Source organism: Schistocerca piceifrons, chromosome X, assembly GCF_021461385.2.
Source record: "Schistocerca piceifrons isolate TAMUIC-IGC-003096 chromosome X, iqSchPice1.1, whole genome shotgun sequence".
NCBI lineage: Eukaryota > Metazoa > Arthropoda > Insecta > Orthoptera > Acrididae > Schistocerca > Schistocerca piceifrons.
This window is the reverse complement of record NC_060149.1, coordinates 273,137,932-273,157,367: the sequence shown is the minus strand read 5'-3', so window position 1 is coordinate 273,157,367 and position 19,436 is coordinate 273,137,932. Positions and strand designations below refer to the sequence as shown.

Sequence of the window (19,436 nt, the reverse complement as noted above, 5' to 3'; positions counted from 1 at the left end):
AACTTCTGACGTTGATTAATCATTCTAAACTGATAGTCTCAATTGTTTCTACACTCCTGGAAATGGAAAAATGAACACATTGACACCGGTGTGTCAGACCCACCATACTTGCTCCGGACACTGCGAGAGGGCTGTACAAGCAATGATCACACGCACGGCACAGCGGACACACCAGGAACCGCGGTGTTGGCCGTCGAATGGCGCTAGCTGCGTAGCATTTGTGCACCGCCGCCGTCAGTGTCAGCCAGTTTGCCGTGGCATACGGAGCTCCATCGCAGTCTTTAACACTGGTAGCATGCCGCGACAGCGTGGACGTGAACCGTATGTGCAGTTGACGGACTTTGTGCGAGGGCGTATAGTGTGCATGCGGGAGGCCGGGTGGACGTACCGCCGAATTGCTCAACACGTGGGGCGTGAGGTCTCCACAGTACATCGATGTTGTCGCCAGTGGTCGGCGGAAGGTGCACGTGCCCGTCGACCTGGGACCGGACCGCAGCGACGCACGGATGCACGCCAAGACCGTAGGATCCTACGCAGTGCCGTAGGGGACCGCACCGCCACTTCCCAGCAAATTAGGGACACTGTTGCTCCTGGGGTATCGGCGAGGACTATCGGCGAGGACCATTCGCAACCGTCTCCATGAAGCTGGGCTACGGTCCCGCACACCGTTAGGCCGTCTTCCGCTCGCGCCCCAACATCGTGCAGCCCGCCTCCAGTGGTGTCGCGACAGGCGTGAATGGAGGGACGAATGGAGACGTGTCGTCTTCAGCGATGAGAGTCGCTTCTGCCTTGGTGCCAATGATGGTCGTATGCGTGTTTGGCGCCGTGCAGGTGAGCGCCACAATCAGGACTGCATACGACCGAGGCACACAGGGTTAACACCCGGCATCATGGTGTGGGGAGCGATCTCCTACACTGACCGTACACCACTGGTGATCGTCGAGGGGACACTGAATAGTGCACGGTACATCCAAACCGTCATCGAACCCACCGTTCTACCATTCCTAGACCGGCAAGGGAACTTGCTGTTCCAACAGGACAATGCACGTCCGCATGTATCCCGTGCCACCCAACGTGCTCTAGAAGGTGTACGTCAACTACCCTGGCCAGCAAGATCTCCGGATCTGTCCCCCATTGAGCATGTTTGGGACTGGATGAAGCGTCGTCTCACGCGGTCTGCACGTCCAGCACGAACGCTGGTCCAACTGAGGCGCCAGGTGGAAATGGCATGGCAAGCCGCTCCACAGGACTACATCCAGCATCTCTACGATCGTCTCCATGGGAGAATAGCAGCCTGCATTGCTGCGAAAGGTGGATATACACTGTACTAGTGCCGACATTGTGCATGCTCTGTTGCCTGTGTCTATGTGCCTGTGGTTCTGTCAGTGTGATCATGTGATGTATCTGACCCCAGGAATGTGTCAGTAAAGTTTCCCCTTCCTGGGACAATGAATTCACGGTGTTCTTATTTCAATTTCCGGGAGTGTATGTTACCAGTTAATTTGATAAAGCACAGTATCTAATGTCAGCTTGTTCTACCACAACTTTTGTCACTGAAATTATATCTCGGTAAGTTAATTTCTATTGATAAGTGTAGGCTTTCACGGCCGACGTTTACTTCATTTAAAATTTCTTGCCCGACAGGCCGTGGTCGATATACGAAACAATTCCCTGACGTTTCGTCTCCGACTTCGGAAGACACCGTCAGAGATACACGGCTAATTCAGTTGTACGTGTTGCAGGACGAACAGAACCAGAACTGTGTCTCCTCGTTTCAAACATGGACTGAGAGAGTAAACTGCAAACTGAAAAGACAACTCCCTTTTGAATTCAGCGGAGACGCTCTTTCTGTGTTGTGCATAAACCAAACAACTGACTCAACAAAAACAGAAAAAAATGGTTCAAATGGCTCTGAGCACTGTGGGACTTAACTTCTGAGGTCATCAGTCCCCTAGAACTTAGAACTACTTAAACCTAACCAACCTAAGGACATCACACATACCCATGCCCGAGGCAGGATTCGAACCTGCGACCGTAGCGGTCGCGCGTTTCCAGGCTGTAGCGCCTAGAACCGCTCGGAAGGCCTTACACATCCTCCATACAATCCGGATCTCTCCCCATGCGATTTCCATATTTTTGCAGGCCTGAAGAAAGACATTCGTGACCGTCGATTTACTTTGGAGGAAGATGTGCTCACCTGCGTATAAACATGATTTAGTAGGAAAACGTTAACATTTTTCCATGAAGGCATTGACCGTTTTGTCTCACACTGGGATAAATGTATTAACAGCTATGGCGATTACTTTCGAAATAATAATCATTTTACTTAGTTTTTTCCGTCTGTCTCGTTTTCATTTGACTGCCCCTTATACAATTTCAGCTTAGGGATAAGTTAGTTAATAAGACGAACACCGTAGTCCACATTACAGAGACTTCCACGGAAATGTTAAAACCAAATACGTTGCGGAGTCCTGGGGACTCCAAAACAAAAATGTGTGTTATATCGGGTAATGATATTTTTTTTGTTCTTTTGGGACGCATACGTAATCAAAGACGTGTAAGGAAACAAATTTTTTTGTTTAAAACCAACTTATGAGCAAACTAAAGCGGAAAACTCTGAAATAAAAGATATTACAAAAATAAACTCAGTCTTTCTGTTATATTGTTTTCCAAAGGACAATTGACAAATAAAAAAAATTCACATTTGGTAAGGGCTAAACTAGAAGAAAAGAGCATTCATTTGTTTCTATAGAAAAACTGTAAAATACTGACAACGGTCCAAACACGCATATAAAAGTAGATGATACTTAGAGTCTTGTAGATCTGCAATGCATTGAGTACACAATTTTCGTCTTCGCTTTCAGTAACTTGCATCTCTTCGTCATCAGATTCATCGCCAGAAAGTTCATTGCTGTTTCGTGATCACTTGGAATAGAATTTTCAATGGTATTGTTGCTTTCGGGAGCACCATCTTGATCTGAACAGTCAGCATCACATCCTTCAATCCATCTTGGAACACATTCCTCGAAGTTAGGATTTGTAGCGTTAACTTTTTTTGTATTCGCGTTTTAAAGTGAAAATATAACACTAACTGCATCGTGGAGTCCTGGGGACTCTTAAGTTCGTTGTTGACAATGCTTGGCGTGATAACAGACTTTAGTCTCCCCACCATAGAAAGGTACTGAACAGCGCAGCCCGCATCTCGTGGTCGTGCGGTAGCGTTCACGCTTCCCACGCCCAGGTTCCCGGGTTCGATTCCCGGCGGGTTCAGGGATTTTCTCTGCCTCGTGATGGCTGGGTGTTGTGTGCTGTCCTTAGGTTAGTTAGGTTTAAGTAGTTCTAAGTTCTAGGGGACTGATGACCATAGATGTTAAGTCCCATAGTGCTCAGAGCCATTTGAACCATTTTGAACAGCGCATGGTCCCTGATCAACAAATACGAAAAATACTACAACTTCTCACTTCCCTGGAGTCCCATAGACTTAGCAACACCGGTTGAGGAATAATGAAAGTACAAGGAGCACGATTCTGCTACTGCAAATGTAAGGAAGCTCAAGAAATTAATGGCAGTTGGCTGCTAAATTTAAAGTAAAACGATCTTGCATCAAAATAATCGTCACAGAAACTGCATGCGAAGAATGAAGCAGCTCGTATCCATAGTGAAAAACTGTTTTCAGCTGAGTTATTTAATTTTATTTGTTTTTATTGAAATAGTTCACCGGTGAACTGCCGGATGCCGGTGTCCAACGGCCACAATATTTATGCATCTACATCTAAATCTACATACATACTCCGCAAGCCACCTGAAGGTGTGTGGCGGAGGGTACTTCGAGTACCTCTATCGGTTCTCCCTTCTATTCCAGTCTCGTATTTTTCGTGGAAAGAAAGATTGTCGGTATGCCTCTGTGGGAGCTCTAATCTCTCTGAATTTATCCTCATGGTCTCTTCGCGAGATATACGTAGGAGGGAGCAATATACTGCTTGACTCCTCGGTGAAGGTATGTTCTCGAAACTTCAATAAAAGCCCGTACCGAGCTACTGAGCGTCTCTCCTGCAGAGTCTTCCACCGCAGTTTATCTATCATCTCCGTAATGCTTTCGCGATTACTAAATGATCCTGTAACGAAGAGCGCTGCTCTCCGTTGGATCTTCTCTATCTCTTCTATCAACCCTATCTGGTACGGATCCCACACTGCTGAGCAGTATTCAAGCAGTGGGCGAACAAGTGCACTGTAACCTACTTCCTTTGTTTTTGGATTGCATTTCCTTAGGATTCTTCCAATGAATCTGACTGGCATCTGCTTTACCGACGATTAATTTTATATGGTCATTCCATTTTAAATCACTCTTAATGCCTACTTCCAGATAATTGATGGAATTAACTGCTTCCAGTTTCTGACCTGCTATATTGTAGCTAAATGATAGAGGATCTTTCTTTCTATGTATTCGCAGCACATTACACTTGTCTACATTAAGATTCAATTGCCATTCCCTGCACCATGCGTCAATTCGTTGCAGATCCTCCTGCATTTCAGTACAGTTTTCCATTGTTACAACCTCTCGATATACTACAGCATCATCCGCAAAAAGCCTCAGTGAACTTCCGATGTCATCCGCAAGGTCATTTATATATATTGTGAATAGCAACGGTCCTACGACACTCCCCTGCGGCACACCTGAAATCATTCTTACTTCGGAAGACTTCTCTCCATTGAGAGACGCCCATGTTGCCATCGCACCTGATGAACTGGCTGATGGGGGGCCGGCGCCTCGCTTTTATCTCTTCCCCCTCCCCCTTTGATCGGCCACTCCATCGGCCGTCTGCGCTCAGCATCCCTACCCTCAATTCCTCCCGCCGACACAGTGTTCCATCCTAGGTTCGCGTCCAGGACCGCACACTGGCGGCACCTCTGGTTTTTTTTTCTTTTTTTTGCTGTGAAATCAATGTATGGGTAATGGAATAAAGAAGAGTGAATGTTAATACACAACAGAAAGAGGCATAGCACATCAAGCTGGCCACTAGCCTAGATCATGTGCTCTTATCAATGTAGCTCTGTTGCCAACAACATACTACACTACTGGCCATTAAAATTGCTACACCACGAAAATGACGTGCTACAGAAGCAAAATTTAACCGACAGGAAGAAGATGCTGTGATATGCAAATGGTTAGCTTTTCAGAGCATTCACACAAGGTTGGCGCCGGTGGCGACACCTTCAACGTGCTGACATGAGGAAAGTTTCCAACCGATTTCTCATATACAAACAGCAGTTGACAGGCGTTGCCTGGTGAAACGTTGTTGTCATTCCTCGTGTAAGGAGAAGAAATGCGTACCGTCACGTTTCGGACTTTGATAAAGGTCGGATTGTAGCCTATCGCGATTGCGGCTTATCGTATCGCGACATTGCTCCTCGCGTCGGTCGAGGTTCAGTGACTGTTAGCAGAATATGGAATCGGTGGGTTCAGGAGGGTAATACGGAACGCCGTGCTGGATCCCAACGGCCTCGTATCACTAGCAGTCAAGATGACAGTCATCTTATCCACATGGCTGTAACGGATCGTGCAGCCACGTCTCGATCCCTGAGTCAGCAGATGGGGACGTTTGCAAGACAACAATCATCTGCACGAACAGTTCGAAGACGTTTGCAGCAGTATGGACTATCAGCTCGGAGACAATGGCTGCTGTTACCCTTGACGCTGCATCACAGACAGGAGCGCCTGCGATGGTGTACTCAACGACGAACCTGAGTGCACGAATGGCAAACGTCATTTTTTCGGATGAATCCAGGTTCTGTTTACAATATCATGATGGTCGCATCCGTGTTTGGCGACATCGCGGTGAACGCACATTGGAAGCGTGTATTCGTCATCGCCATACTGGCGTTATCACCCGGCGTGATGGTATGGGGAGCCACTGATTATACGTCTCGGTCACCTCTTGTTCGCATTGACGGCACTTTGAACAATGGACGTCACATTTCAGATGTGTTACGACCCGTGGCTCTACCCTTCATTCGATCTCTGCGAAACCCTACATTTCAGCAGGGTAATGCACGACCGCATGTTGCAGGTCCTGTACGGGCCTTTCTGGATACAGAAATTGTTCGACTGCTGCCCTGGCCAACACATTCTCCAGATCTCTCACCAATTGAAAACGTCTGGTCAATGTTGGCCGAGCAACTGGCTCGTCACAATACGCCAGTCACTACTCTTGATGAACTGTGGTATCGTGTTGAAGCTGCATGGGCTGCTGTACCTGTACACGCCATCCAAGCACTGTTTGACTCAATGCCCAGGCGCATCAAGGCCGTTATTCGGCCAGAGGTGGTTGTTCTGGGTGCTGATTTCTCAGGATCTATGCACCCAAATTGCGTGAAAATGTAATCACATGTCAGTTATAATATAATATATTTGTCCAATGAATACCCGTTTATCATCTGCATTTTTTCTTGGTGTAGAAATTTTAATGGCCAGTAATGTATACTGCTGCTTTTTTTTTTGGTAATTTTGGCACAGGATTCGTTGCACCAACATGTCGATAGTGAAGTAACTAGGATCATTTACGTGGCCATGAGTCTGACAGTAGCTTTTTTCTCTTTTTCCGCAGCCCCCTGAGAATGAGCTGCAGAAGATTGGGTGCAACAGGACGATGTCTGAACACCAGATGCGCGTGCAGCGCTCGCTGCAGAAGCTGCACGTGCCCGACTGGTATAAGAAGTCGACGGTGGCCAGCCGGCCCGAGGGCTTCTTGCTCAAGCGCGGCAGCACCAACTCGGCGCTGCACCACTGGCCCGGCCTCGGCTCCAAGACCACGTCGCTCTCCAGCCTCGGCTCGACCAGCCTAACCGCCTCGCGCTCGCCGACTAGTGAGTAGTCCCACAACTCCCTCCAGGCGGTCGTTTTGGTGCTAACTCTTTTCCACACGTTCTGTGGAGTTTTCAGTCACAGTCAACTCCATCCAGTATGGAATGTCACTGAATAATTCAGTTTTAGTTAGCATCTGCTCACAACTTTATGCGTTGACCCGCGAAAAATCTAAGATACAGCAAACTCCAGATTATTCTAGTTAATGCGGATTCAATACTACACGGATAACCTAAAAACAAAGATAATTCGGAGTAGACATGTTTTTTTAAATTATATATATTGAGGGCTCGTAGCGGCGATATACGTCTTGTAGAGACATTGTAAGTAGAGAAATCCAAATCACTGCTATGTTTAACGTACTTAGTGCTTCTTTGGGTTGCAATAGGCCTGTTTCCGCTACAGTGACATTTTATAGCTGCGTGCAAATAATACGTGGTTTAGTTAACCTTTGTACAATTTTGGTAAACATTTTTGGAACAGTGATCAATAAAGTATTATATTTTAACTAAAGTTCAGACTTCATCACAACACTTACGTCTCAGTAACATAGGTGACCGGTTTCAGTTTTATGATCAGTTGACTTCGTAGCAGCTGAGGAGAGCTCCGCAAACCATCCTCCAAGGAAGCCATGGGTCTGAAGATGGATATATAAATATAACCGAAACCGGCCAGCTATGTTATTGAGACATATGTGTTGTGATGAAGACTGAACTTTAGTTAAAATATAGTTAACCTTTGTTTCTGTTCTTATGTATAATTATTCATCATACTGGGTGATTAATGTTGTTGTCGACGAGATTTTTTGATTGGCTACGGTCTTCTTGTTCTGTTTACAACAAGTCACTAATACATAAAATCCCATAGACTAATAAACCAAATCAAAACTGTAACCATATAAACTCGCAGGCGCTCTGTCAAATTAAGCTGTCAAAACTACAAAAACTTCTAAAAACAACAAGAAGACCATTGCCAACAAAATAATCTCGTCTACAACAACATTAAAGATCGAGATATGGCAGCATAGCTGTCGCAATCATATAAACACGCCACCTAGGACATAACAACTAAATCGTTAGACATTAAATCCATTGGCAATTGCGAATATGGACAACCATTATCTGTAGAATGTAATGACGACAATGAAAATATGTGTTGAACCGGGTCTCGAACCCGGATTTCCCGCTTATCGCCTGCGATCACCTTACCATTTGGCTGGCTATCCGTGCTCGATTCACGGCAGACCCAAACTTAACATACGTCGTCAACCATGCGTCTACAACCTGTACTCGTACATCCATTATGTATATTCCCGCACAGTTGATACATTTCGCTTCAAAGACACCTGCCCGTTGTCAGCAGATAAATACGATGTCGTATAAATCGTTAGACAGTGACAGCACCAATCGATGTTTTATGGACGTCAAAACAACTAGACGTAAGTACTATTGTATAATTACGCAACGTCGCCAATACTTACACATACGTATAGAAAATAGATTAACTGAATCATGTATTATTCGCAGGCGGCTAGAAAATGGCACTGTAGCCGAAATAGGCCTATCGCAAACCAGTGAAGCACTAAATACTTTAAATCTAGCAGCGATTTGGATTTGTCTACTTATAATGAACTATAGCTGTGATTTAAACTGGCGGTTTATGTAGGTATTGTATGTAACCCTCCCTCATAGCCGCTCGCTTTAGCACGGCACTTTCGGTATTCGGCTCCGACTCGAATATAGCCGGCGCATTAACGGCGAAGGCCAGTATGCCTGCCAGAGTGGATGTGGTTTTCAGGCGGTTTCCCACATCCCACTAGGTAAGTACCGTGCTGTACCCGCCTCAGTTACACAATTCGCAAACATTTCGAACATTCAAGTGGGGCTGGGGAAGAGGAGGGCGGGGGGAGATACGATGGCAGGAAGAGCCACTCTCTTACCACTAACATTGCCAAATCGGACACACCACACCATCCAAGTAATATTTAGGTGGACTTGGTTTCACAGTAAACTGTGTGTGGGGAGAGGGGGCGATAAGCTAACTAAAATGAACATTATCTGAATGGATATCAAGACGCAATGCAATCACTATGACTCTGGCGTCTAGCTACACATGATTCAGAGGATAATGTTCCTGTAACACCTTCATCTGATGATGAGCCTGAAGCGGCTCGAAAATCGGTTAATGGTGCAATAAAGCGCATCAATTTCGGAAAAGCACCTTTTTTTCGTATCACACAGGGTGACAATTATTGAATTATATGAAAAAAAACGTAAATAAGTTTCAAACTACGGCGTGCGCACACTTTATTCAACATGTAAACGTCACTACGATATTCGTATTTAGGTTATGACATATTCCACATGTCTGCCATCATCTGCGATGATTGGCGCAAACGAATAGCGAAATCCTGCATGACACGCTGAAGTGTCGGAACATCGATGCTGTCGATGGCCTCTGAAGAGCTGTTTACAGGTCAGCAATGGTTCTGGGGTTATTGATTTACTCCTTGTTTTAATGTAGCCCCACAAAACGGAGTAGCATTTGTTCAGATCCGAAGAAAATGGCGGACAATCGAAGTCCATGCCAGAGGCCTCTGGGTACCCAGAGTCAGAATGTGGTCCCCAAAGTGCTCCCCCGGGACATCAAACACTCTCCTGCTTTGATGGAGTCGAGCTCCGTCTTGCATGAACCACATCTTGTCGAAATCAGGGTCACTTTGGCTAATGGGGACGAGATCATCTTTCAAAACCTTCACGTACCTTTCGGTAGTTACCGATTATTTGTGTGTGGACATTGGACACTACACAGTCACCCGTTGAGGGTAAAGAGGCTACTCGTTCGGGAAATGCGGATTCTCGGTCCCCTTAAAGCATCAATTTTGCTTATTGACGAACCCATCCGAATGAAACTGGACTTCGTCTCTAAACTAAACAACAACGTGCATATTAATTCCAATCAAGCCCCGCGGCCAACCGTGTAATTTGTTTGAACGTCCTAACGCAAACCGTTCAGAAGTTGTGACGATCCTATTTCACGTAGTTCAATATTTTTATTGTCACCTTGCACGTATTACTAAGCGACAATCCAGAACCCGGTACAGTTGAAGGTTGCCCATATAACGACTTTCAGGGGCAACATAAACTTTCTTTTCAATATTTTGCATACTCATTGTCAGAATTTAAAGATTTAAAATGCTGTCGTAATCAACTCATTAAGATGTATAATCTTATTATAAAAGTTTAACACAGTATGACAAGTATTACAGTTAGAAACTGTGTGTTGGTTTTGAGGCAGCATAACTGACGATGCGCAAATACCAGGACTTCATTCGTTCAGTATTTGCGAATGACGGATTTTTTTTAAAAAAGAAAAAGGTTCAAGAGTGGGATTAAAACTGAAGGTGAAATGATACCAATGCCTACATTCGCTGACGACATTGCTATCCTCAATGAATGCGAAGAAGAATTACAGGATCTGTTGAATGGAATGAACAGTCTATGAGTCAGAATATGGATTGAGAGTAAGTAGAAGACGAAAGTAATGTGAAGAAGCAGAAATGCGAACAGCGAAAAACTTAACACCATAACTGGTGATCACGAAGTAGATGAAGTTAAGGAATTCTGCTACCTAGGCAGCAAAATAACCCATGACAGTCGGAGCAAGTAGGACATAAAAAACAGACCAGCACTGGCAAAAAGGGCATTCCTGGCTAATAGAAGTCTACTAGTACCAAACATAGGTCTTCATTTAAGGAAGAAATTTCTGAGAATTTTCGTTTGGAACACAGCGTTGTATGGTAGTGAAACAGGGACAGTGGGAAAACCGGAACGACGGACAATCGAAGCATTAAAATGTGGTGCTACAAGAGAATTTTGAAAATTAGGTGGACTGATAAGGTAACGAATGAGGAGGTTCACTTCAGAATCGGCGAGGAAAGGAATATATGGAAAACTCTGAGAAGAAGGGACAAGATGATAGGACATCTTTTAAGACATCGGGGAATAATTTTCATGCTATTAGAGGGAGCTGTAGAGGGTAAAAACTGTAGAGGAAGACAAAGACTGGACTAATCCAGCAAATGATTGAGGACGTAAGATTACCAGTGCTACTCTGAGATGACGAGGTTGGCACAGGAGAGAAATTTGCGGCAGGCCGCATCAAACCGGTGAATAAGAAAAAAAAAGAGAAAGAGAGAGCACTTAGCGACTTCCAGCAAACTTTGAAAATATAAATTATTTTTAAACATTTGTGAAACTTTATCTCCCAGACACCAATCATAAATGATTAAAGAAACGAAATTTATCTATTACTATATTTTTGCTGTTCATGCAAGAGTCAAACTTTAACATCAGACATGACGTTTTAATTGATTACTTCTTTACTACCGACTCTATTCGAAACAGTTAGCAAAGAGTATTCACGTATACCAATGAAGGTACCTGCAAAATTATAGTGCAGGAGATTAAACGTCATAGACAGTTAGATATCTTCAAAACTAGCTTCTACTTAACATAGCACGCAGTAAAAGTTCAGTAGCAGGCATGACGATTTAATTTATTACTTCATTAATACTATTTCTATTTGGAACGTACTTTGCAGACAGTATTTTCATATATTGCTTAATGTACCTCTAAAATTATATTATCGTGCAACACATAGTTCATAATATATGACGTCATTAGCACTGGAATGCGTGAAAAGATTTATTTTGCTTAAAACAGAATTCAAATTACCCTCTGTTTCCTCGAGAGAGCAGTTAGCGACTTCTAACAAACTTTGCGAAACTTTTTCTCGCTTATATTCTTAATGTCAAATATTTAACACATTAACTATTTTGCAATCAAACGTTTGAAGCTGCTTTATACATGGGATCAATGCTTTATATAATCGTGGGTTTACTGGTACCTACATAAACCGCCGTTACATGTTTCTACATGAAATTACCATTTACTGTAGCTACACATGATACCTGCCACATACGAAAGTCAACAGCACTACTTACGGCTACTTGTTACTCGCCGGAAACATAGGGGCGGAAATTATCTGTATTTAGCTCCTAGTGAAAAGGCTAAACATAGACATAGGTATGATACCGGCCGTAAAAATGTTAAAAGGATGGAGTTTCTGCATTAACCTGAAGATAAAATGGGAAACAACAGAAAAATTTTTCAAGGATTTCCGAAGATGAGACAGGCGTCTTCCAGCGGTAAAACACAATTCAGTTGCATAACAGTGTAACGTAAACGAAAATATTCTTTCTAAGTATAGCGGAATATTTCAGGGTTCGTTTCACTATTTTTTTCTTCAAAAATCATCCATCTATGTACGAATAATCGATAAGTATGATAAGCTGAAACCAGATAATCAGAAGTTTGCTGTACTTATATCAAAGAAGGGACTTTGAAATTTGTGTTATCAGCCATCAAAAGTACAGAAAAAATATAAAAAAACTTCACTTTAAAAATCAATTGTTTAAGCTGCACGGACGTGCTCAGTGGGCTAAAAAGTAACAATATGTAATGAAAACCAGTTTCTAGTAGCAGAAATAATATATTTTTTCAAAATCTTACCATTTCGGCTAAGCGCTGTACAGACGTAATGATTGAAAGCAATCGCATACGATTAACGACGGCGGTTTAAACGTCTCTTTCAATGTTTCTAGTCAAATCACTTTACTTAAATGAAAAAAATTCTTTTCAATTCAAACAAGAGCCTTAAGTGTCCTACAGAATAATGTCGGGAAAAAAATCGAATCTATGACTTGGCAAACTTTGCAGTGTAACAACAGCAGTATTCGGAGTACATTCTTTCCTAACAGTATTATAATGACTGATGCATTTAAACAGAATACACAAAAAGTTGCACCACCTATGCTCTGAAACAGTAGGTTAGATGTTCTAAAACAAATGCTAACTTCAGTAAAGCATATTTTTTAAAGTTACATTGCATATTTAACATGATAATAGTTCGAAAACAATTCCAGCTTTCACAGATTGTCAAAGAAGCCACATTACCAGATTTCTTATTTTTACGGTGGCGTCCGTCAACATCAAACTTGTGAGAGATCCAATAGCACACTTCTAGAACTGATATTTTAATTGCTGGTGAAATTATGTGTATACTCCCCCATCCCAAGAATTACGTGGAAAATTTAACACTAAAGCGTCCTCTGACGTGGTATTATGGGTAAACGTTTACAGGCCACATTTATAAGGCTATATGGTGTGCATTTATTCGGACTTACGAATGACTTTTCCGTGAAATTCAAACTTCGAACCTGTTCAGTATAGGAACTTGATCAGTCGATGACTGAAAAGTTTAGTGGAAACACAGCATATCGAGTAAAGTTTTTTGAACAGAAGATTAAATTCTGAAGGAAGTCTTACAGCGAAATGAAATACAGCAAAACAGAAGAATTTTCTGTCCCATGTAGATAGATGCCCGAACAGTGGATGGCTCAGTGGATAATGGCTGGTAACTGGCACTTACATCGCAAGCGTGCATATTGAACGAGTAAAGCTGTAAGATAGCACTAGGCTACTTGAGCAGAAGTTTGATCAAATCAAAATACCAGATAATTTACTGGGTTACAGTGCAAGCAGGAACGGCAGAAGATCATATCTCGAAATAAATTCAGGAAGCACTGAAGTTATATTACTAGCTGATGCCAATGAAGACATTCAGCAAAAGGTGGGAAATAATGGAAGGCAACGGAATAGAAACGCAAGGAAATTGGAAAAAATAAATGGCAGAGACATTCGTTGAAGGGAAAAATTAAGGACTCAAAACGGAGATTAATACATGTAAATGTTGCGATAAAATACAGGGTACTGAAATAAATTGTTGGAATTCCGTCAAAAGTCGCATTAAGAAGTATCCTTTATTTATTAGTAGTGGCTAGATTCGGACATTACATCCATTTTCAAACCATCCGTCTCCGTAAGTAATTAAAATACAGACAAATACGCATGCTTGGAAATAGACACAACAGACAACACTATCTGTTTAACTGTCTGGATTGCTATTCTAGATTGTCTGTTGTGGCTATCTCCAGGCATGCGTATTTGACTGTACTTTAATTATTTAGGAAGACGGAAATCAGTCATCACTAACAAATAAAGGACAATATTCATTGGAGGGCAGCGTGGAGGGAAAAAAATCGTAGAGGGAGACCAAGAGATGAATACACTAAGCAGATTCAGAAGGATGTAGGCTGCAGTAGGTACTGGAAGATGAAGAAGCTTGCACAGGATAGAGTAGCATGGAGAGCTGCATCAAACCAGTCTCAGGACTGAAGACCACAACAACAACAACAATTCTTAATGCGAATTTTGGACGGAATTCCAACCATTCATTTCAATAAAGGAAAAGTTGATGACCTATTTCATCTGCAGCATACTGAAAGTCCGTGAAGAAAAGTAGCATTAGTTGAAATAAAAACTGATGGACCGGGAGAATGGAAATGGTAGAGAAAGTAATGAATTAACTCCAACCGAAGATGATATAACCTTCAAAGAAGATATCCTGCTAGCTTATTTTCGAAACCCCAGAGTGTGGGCGTAATGTGAGGAGTATGTGCTATCACCAGCAAAGTTCCACTTATTCTGCTACGATGTAACGTGCTTTACTTTACCTGTATGCAATGTCTGGTGCCGATAATAATTTTCAGACGGAGTTCTAACATCTTTTCTGCTTTTTGTTAACGTCATTTAACAATGGGTACCCAACTTTCAGTAGTCTCACTTTCATGTTATTTACACTTCTGGTTCATACGGACTGACAGATTCAAAGGATCGGTCATGAAATGAGTAAACGTATAATAGCATCATTCGTTGTAACAACGTTCTTAAGATGTTACGAAAGTCTTCCATGAAGATGTTATGACTCTCCATAAACGAAAGTTTATATGTCTGTGTATATAAACAGCATTCCGTCTCTATGTCTGAGTGCATAGTAACGCTCATAACGATCCTTAACTGCGGGTATTCTGAAAGGAAGCACATGAAGGAAGTTTTGTCTCAAGCAATAATTTGTGTCTGTATTCTTTTTGTGCGATGTTATCTACCCTACGAGAACGGTTTACGAAGTGACCGATAAGTAAACCTACAAGAATAGCACAAAAAATAAACAGACGGGCCGTCGGAAACGAGGAGGCACAGAAGGCTCGATCGAAACATTTAACGGCGCCGCTCAGAGTGAACGTGCTTTCCGTGCGATATACCATGCCTCCCAACGCACACCTGCTTTTTGCCTAGGCTGTATGCTTCAGAAGCAGAATTAGCCGAAATATACTCCTAACAGGCTTAGAGTACTCATTAAAAGATAACATACCTTTCTTCTTAGTTTGGTGGCAACTTACAATATTCTAGCAATAAAACGCTTAGACCCGGCTGGTCAATCCTACCACCACAAAATTGCTCAATTTCTTTTGATCGGTAGATGTGTTTTTTGTACGAAAGATTATATGTGAAGACTCCTTTGGTCGCGTTCTCTTCAGTACACCTACTGCTTCCGTTTGCGAACGTTTAGGAGGGTCACTGCTGGAATTTTTGTTCTGTGTGGGTTCACACCGTGCATGATGCTCATTGCAGAACCACTGCTTGCGCTCTGGTGGCTTCTTGTTTCTTATTTCTTTCCTTTTCCTCCTCTTCCCTGCCATGTATTGTCATTGTGTACCCTCGCTGGCCATGTAAATGTAGTTTCCAGTATCATCGAACAGCTATGAAACAATTATTTCTTAATGTTGACACCCTTGATTGGTTAACTGCAGCTTTAAACAAATTAATCACTGGGTCACCGTCTCTGAAGGCCTCGATGTCAACGGGACGTCAAGCATCGATTTTCCGCCCTTCCTATTTCTTTTACTTAAGTGTTTTTATGTGCGTTAAGACCCAGCCGGGTAGACGTGCTTATAAACAAGCACACTTCTGCGATGCGGGGAGGCGTGCCGGGCTAGGTTCGAATCCGCCCGGCGGATTAACGAGTGTCAGTGTGCCGGGCAGCCTGGATGTGGTTTTTAGATGGTTTCCCACATCCCAAAAGGTGAATACCGGGCTGGTACCCACGATCCATGTCAGATAGAGGCTACGCAAACATCTAGACAACTATCTGTCACTTGCACATAGAGTTTCTTTAGGGGAAGACAGAAGATGCAATATACTGATTCCGTCCTCGGTAGGGGTGGGGTTGAGGGGGGGGGGGGGGGGGGAGGGACAGGAGAGCGATGACATAAGATGTTTCCCGCCTTAAACCATTATCAGCAGCAGCTGCAAATCTAGTAACTGTATTTCAATACACCGAGGTGACAGAAGTCACGGGAAAGCGATATGCACGTATACAGGTGGCAGTAGTATCGCTTACACTAGGAATAAGAGACCACTGCATTGGCGAAGCTGTCATTTGTACTCAGGTGATTCATGTGAAAAGCTTACCGACGTGAGTGTAGCCGCACGACGGGAATTAACAGATTTTGAGCGCAGAATGGTAGTTGCAGTTAGACGCATGGAACACTGCATTTCGAAAATCGTTAGGGAATTCAATATTCCGAAACCCACAGTGTCAAGAGTGTGCCAAGAATACCAAAGTTCGTGGAATGCAGTGGCCGACGGCCATCACTTAACGATCGAGGGCAGCTGCGTTTGCGTAGAGTTGTCGGTGCTAACAGACAAACCACACCACGTGAAATAACCGCAGAAATCAATGTGGGAGGTACGACGAACGTATCCGTTAGGACAGTGCGGCAAAATATGGCATTAATGGGCTATGGCAGCAGACGACCGAAGCTCGTGCCTTTGCTAACAGCCGGCCGAGGTGGCCGAGCGGTTCTAGGCGCTTCAGTCTCGAACCGCGGGACCGCTACGGTCGCAGGTGCGAATCCTGCCTCGGGCATGGATGTGTGTGATGTCCTTAGGTTAGTTAGGTTTAAGTAGTTCTAAGTTCTAGGGGACTGATGACCTCAGATGTTAAGTCCCATAGTGCTCAGAGCCATTTTGAACTTTGTTAACAGCACGACATCGCCCGCAGCGCCTCTCCTGGGCTCATAACCATATCGGTTGGACCCTAGACGAATGGAAAACCGTGGCATGGTCACATAAGTCCCGATTTCAGTTCGTAAGAGTTGATGGTAGGGTTCAAGTGTGGCCCACACGGTAGCGTTCTCGCTTCCCACGCCCGGGTTCCCGGGTTCGATTCCCGGCGGGGTCAGGGATTTTCTCTGCCTCGTGATGACTGGGTGTTGTGTGCTGTCCTTAGGTTAGTTAGGTTTAAGTAGTTCTAAGTTCTAGGGGACTGATGACCATAGCTGTTAAGTCCCATAGTGCTCAGAGCCATTTGAACCATTTTTTTTAATTTTTTTTTTTGTGGCCCACATCCCACAAAGCCATGGACCCAAGTTGTCAACAGGCACTGTGCAAGCTGGTGGTGTCTCCATAGTGGTGTAGACTGTGGTTACTTGGAGTTGACTGGGTGTTCTGGTCCAGTTGAACCGATCATTGACTGAAAATGGTAATTTTCAGCTCCTTGGAAAGCATTTGCAGTCATTCATGGACTTCATGTTCCCAAAAAACGATAGAATTTTTATGAATGACGATGCGGCATGTCATTGGGCCACAATTGTTCGCGATTGGTTTGAAGAACATTCTGGACAGTTCGAGCGAATGATTTGGCCACCCGTCGAACATTTATGGGACATAATCGAGAGGTCAGTTCCTGCACAAAATCCTACATCGATAACACTTCACAATTATCGACGGCTATAGAGGCAAGATGCTCAATACTTCTTCAGGAGACTTCCAACGACTTCTTGAGTCCATGACACGTCACGTTGCTGCACTATGTCTGCTAAAAGGAGGTCCGACGATGTATTAGGAGGTCTCCCATGACTTTTGTCACCTCAGTGTAATTATACGCGGTGAGATGTCACTAAGAGAAGTACCGAACGATTACGTAGAATAGAGAAAATGCTGACGCCTATGTTGCCAATGCTTTTATACAGTAAAATCGTTCGACTACCGCTCTACAAATGAAAACAATGTGCACCTCTTAAGAAAGAAAGATGAAGATTAGATACATACAGTTATCTCCAGTTCCAGAGTGACCCCTGAATGACAAACGTATTTGACTCATTAGCATAGTATTATAAAGTTCCGTTTTTCGTCTGTGTGTCAAGTTGAGTAGCATCCCAAACTCGAGAACGCGTAATCTGATTAATTTAGCTCAAACCCCTTTTTCGGTTGCATGATACTAAATATAAAAACTTGTGTTGCCACCCGCCGCTGCACGGTGGCTCTCAGTAAACACCGTTACGGAACGTGCTGACAAGATGTGTTACAAACAATTGCCGTTGATGCGTCGACAGCTCAGACTGTGAGTCAAAAAGCTTCTTTTGCAACTAGAGTGAAGCATATTCTGTTAGTAATGTCAGGAAGTATTTTTATCTGGAGAGAAGTGACTACCTGAATTAAGGATTTAAGTACCAAACTGTCTAACGATAAAATGTAAGAAAAACAGCACTGTATTTGATGCGACAGCTACCAGAATGTATGATAAATTCTCAAAAAGTCATTTTAATTGTAATACATTTTATTTAATGGGATTCGCAACAAATAAGTCGTAATACTATATCTGACGAATTTCACAATAATTTGTCATTCCTTTCTACAATTCCTATACTTCAGATGCTATTCTGCGCGTCTTTCTACCGCTGTGACTCGTGAACCAGTAAAATCCTAAACATCATCCCTAACGTTAGATTGCAAGTAGCTGTATGTCTAAGTTTGAAGAGCTGCGTTCTCCGAAATCACAGTTCAGAAAATTTTACTGTCGCCGTTGTTGCTTCTTATCTAGCAGACAAACGCTACTCGGCTACTGTCAGCCATTAGTGCCAATCGTAAGACCAGACTGCATTCAACAGGTCTTGTAGTTATATTCCATTCAGGTACACTAACATGTCTACAGATGATTGCAGATAGTCTGTTTAATAAAGATCAAGTCGTACCGCAACAAATGACTGGCAAGTGTTAATGTGCTGATGATATCAGGTATTTTTTGACGGACTGGATGTGATGTTGGGAACCCAAATTATGTCGGGTGCAGTAGGGATACTTTGTGATTGCTCGCCACTGACTTAAGTCAAGGGACTTGGTACAATGGGCGACAAACTGATGATCTTGGGCAGGTTCAAAAACCATTCTTCATCCCGATTTACTATATCCGTGATTCCGGCGAATGCCAGACTAGATCCTTTAACAAGATCACAGCTGACTCCCCCCAGTATCCCTTTCTAATTGAGGTGATATGATTTCAGTCATGTCTTGGTCGACATGACTTTCATATTTCATTCTCCTTGTCCGTTCTTATCTATGAGACAAATTAGATACGTAACTGGTCGTCATGAAGGACTAACAGTGCTCGTGTCGTATGTTTTTTGTGGTACCACTAGTGCTTACATCTACACCCGTACTCCGCAAACTATCCTGTAGTGTGTGGCGGAGGGTGCTTTGTGTACCAGTATCACTTCCCCATTTCCCCACTCTCCTGTTCAAGCCACGAATGGTTATGAAAGTAAAAATAG

At 43.3% G+C, this 19,436-nt stretch overlaps 1 protein-coding gene across 1 annotated transcript in view; it reads left to right on the top strand.

Moving 5' to 3' along the window:
• The window catches only part of LOC124722306, a 725,235-nt gene that overhangs the window by 389,846 nt on the left and 315,953 nt on the right, over positions 1-19,436 (top strand). Inside the window, exon 2 of the mRNA XM_047247488.1 lies at positions 6,606-6,864. Coding sequence (XP_047103444.1) covers positions 6,606-6,864 — 259 coding nt within the window. The remainder of the gene's footprint in view (positions 1-6,605; positions 6,865-19,436) is intronic.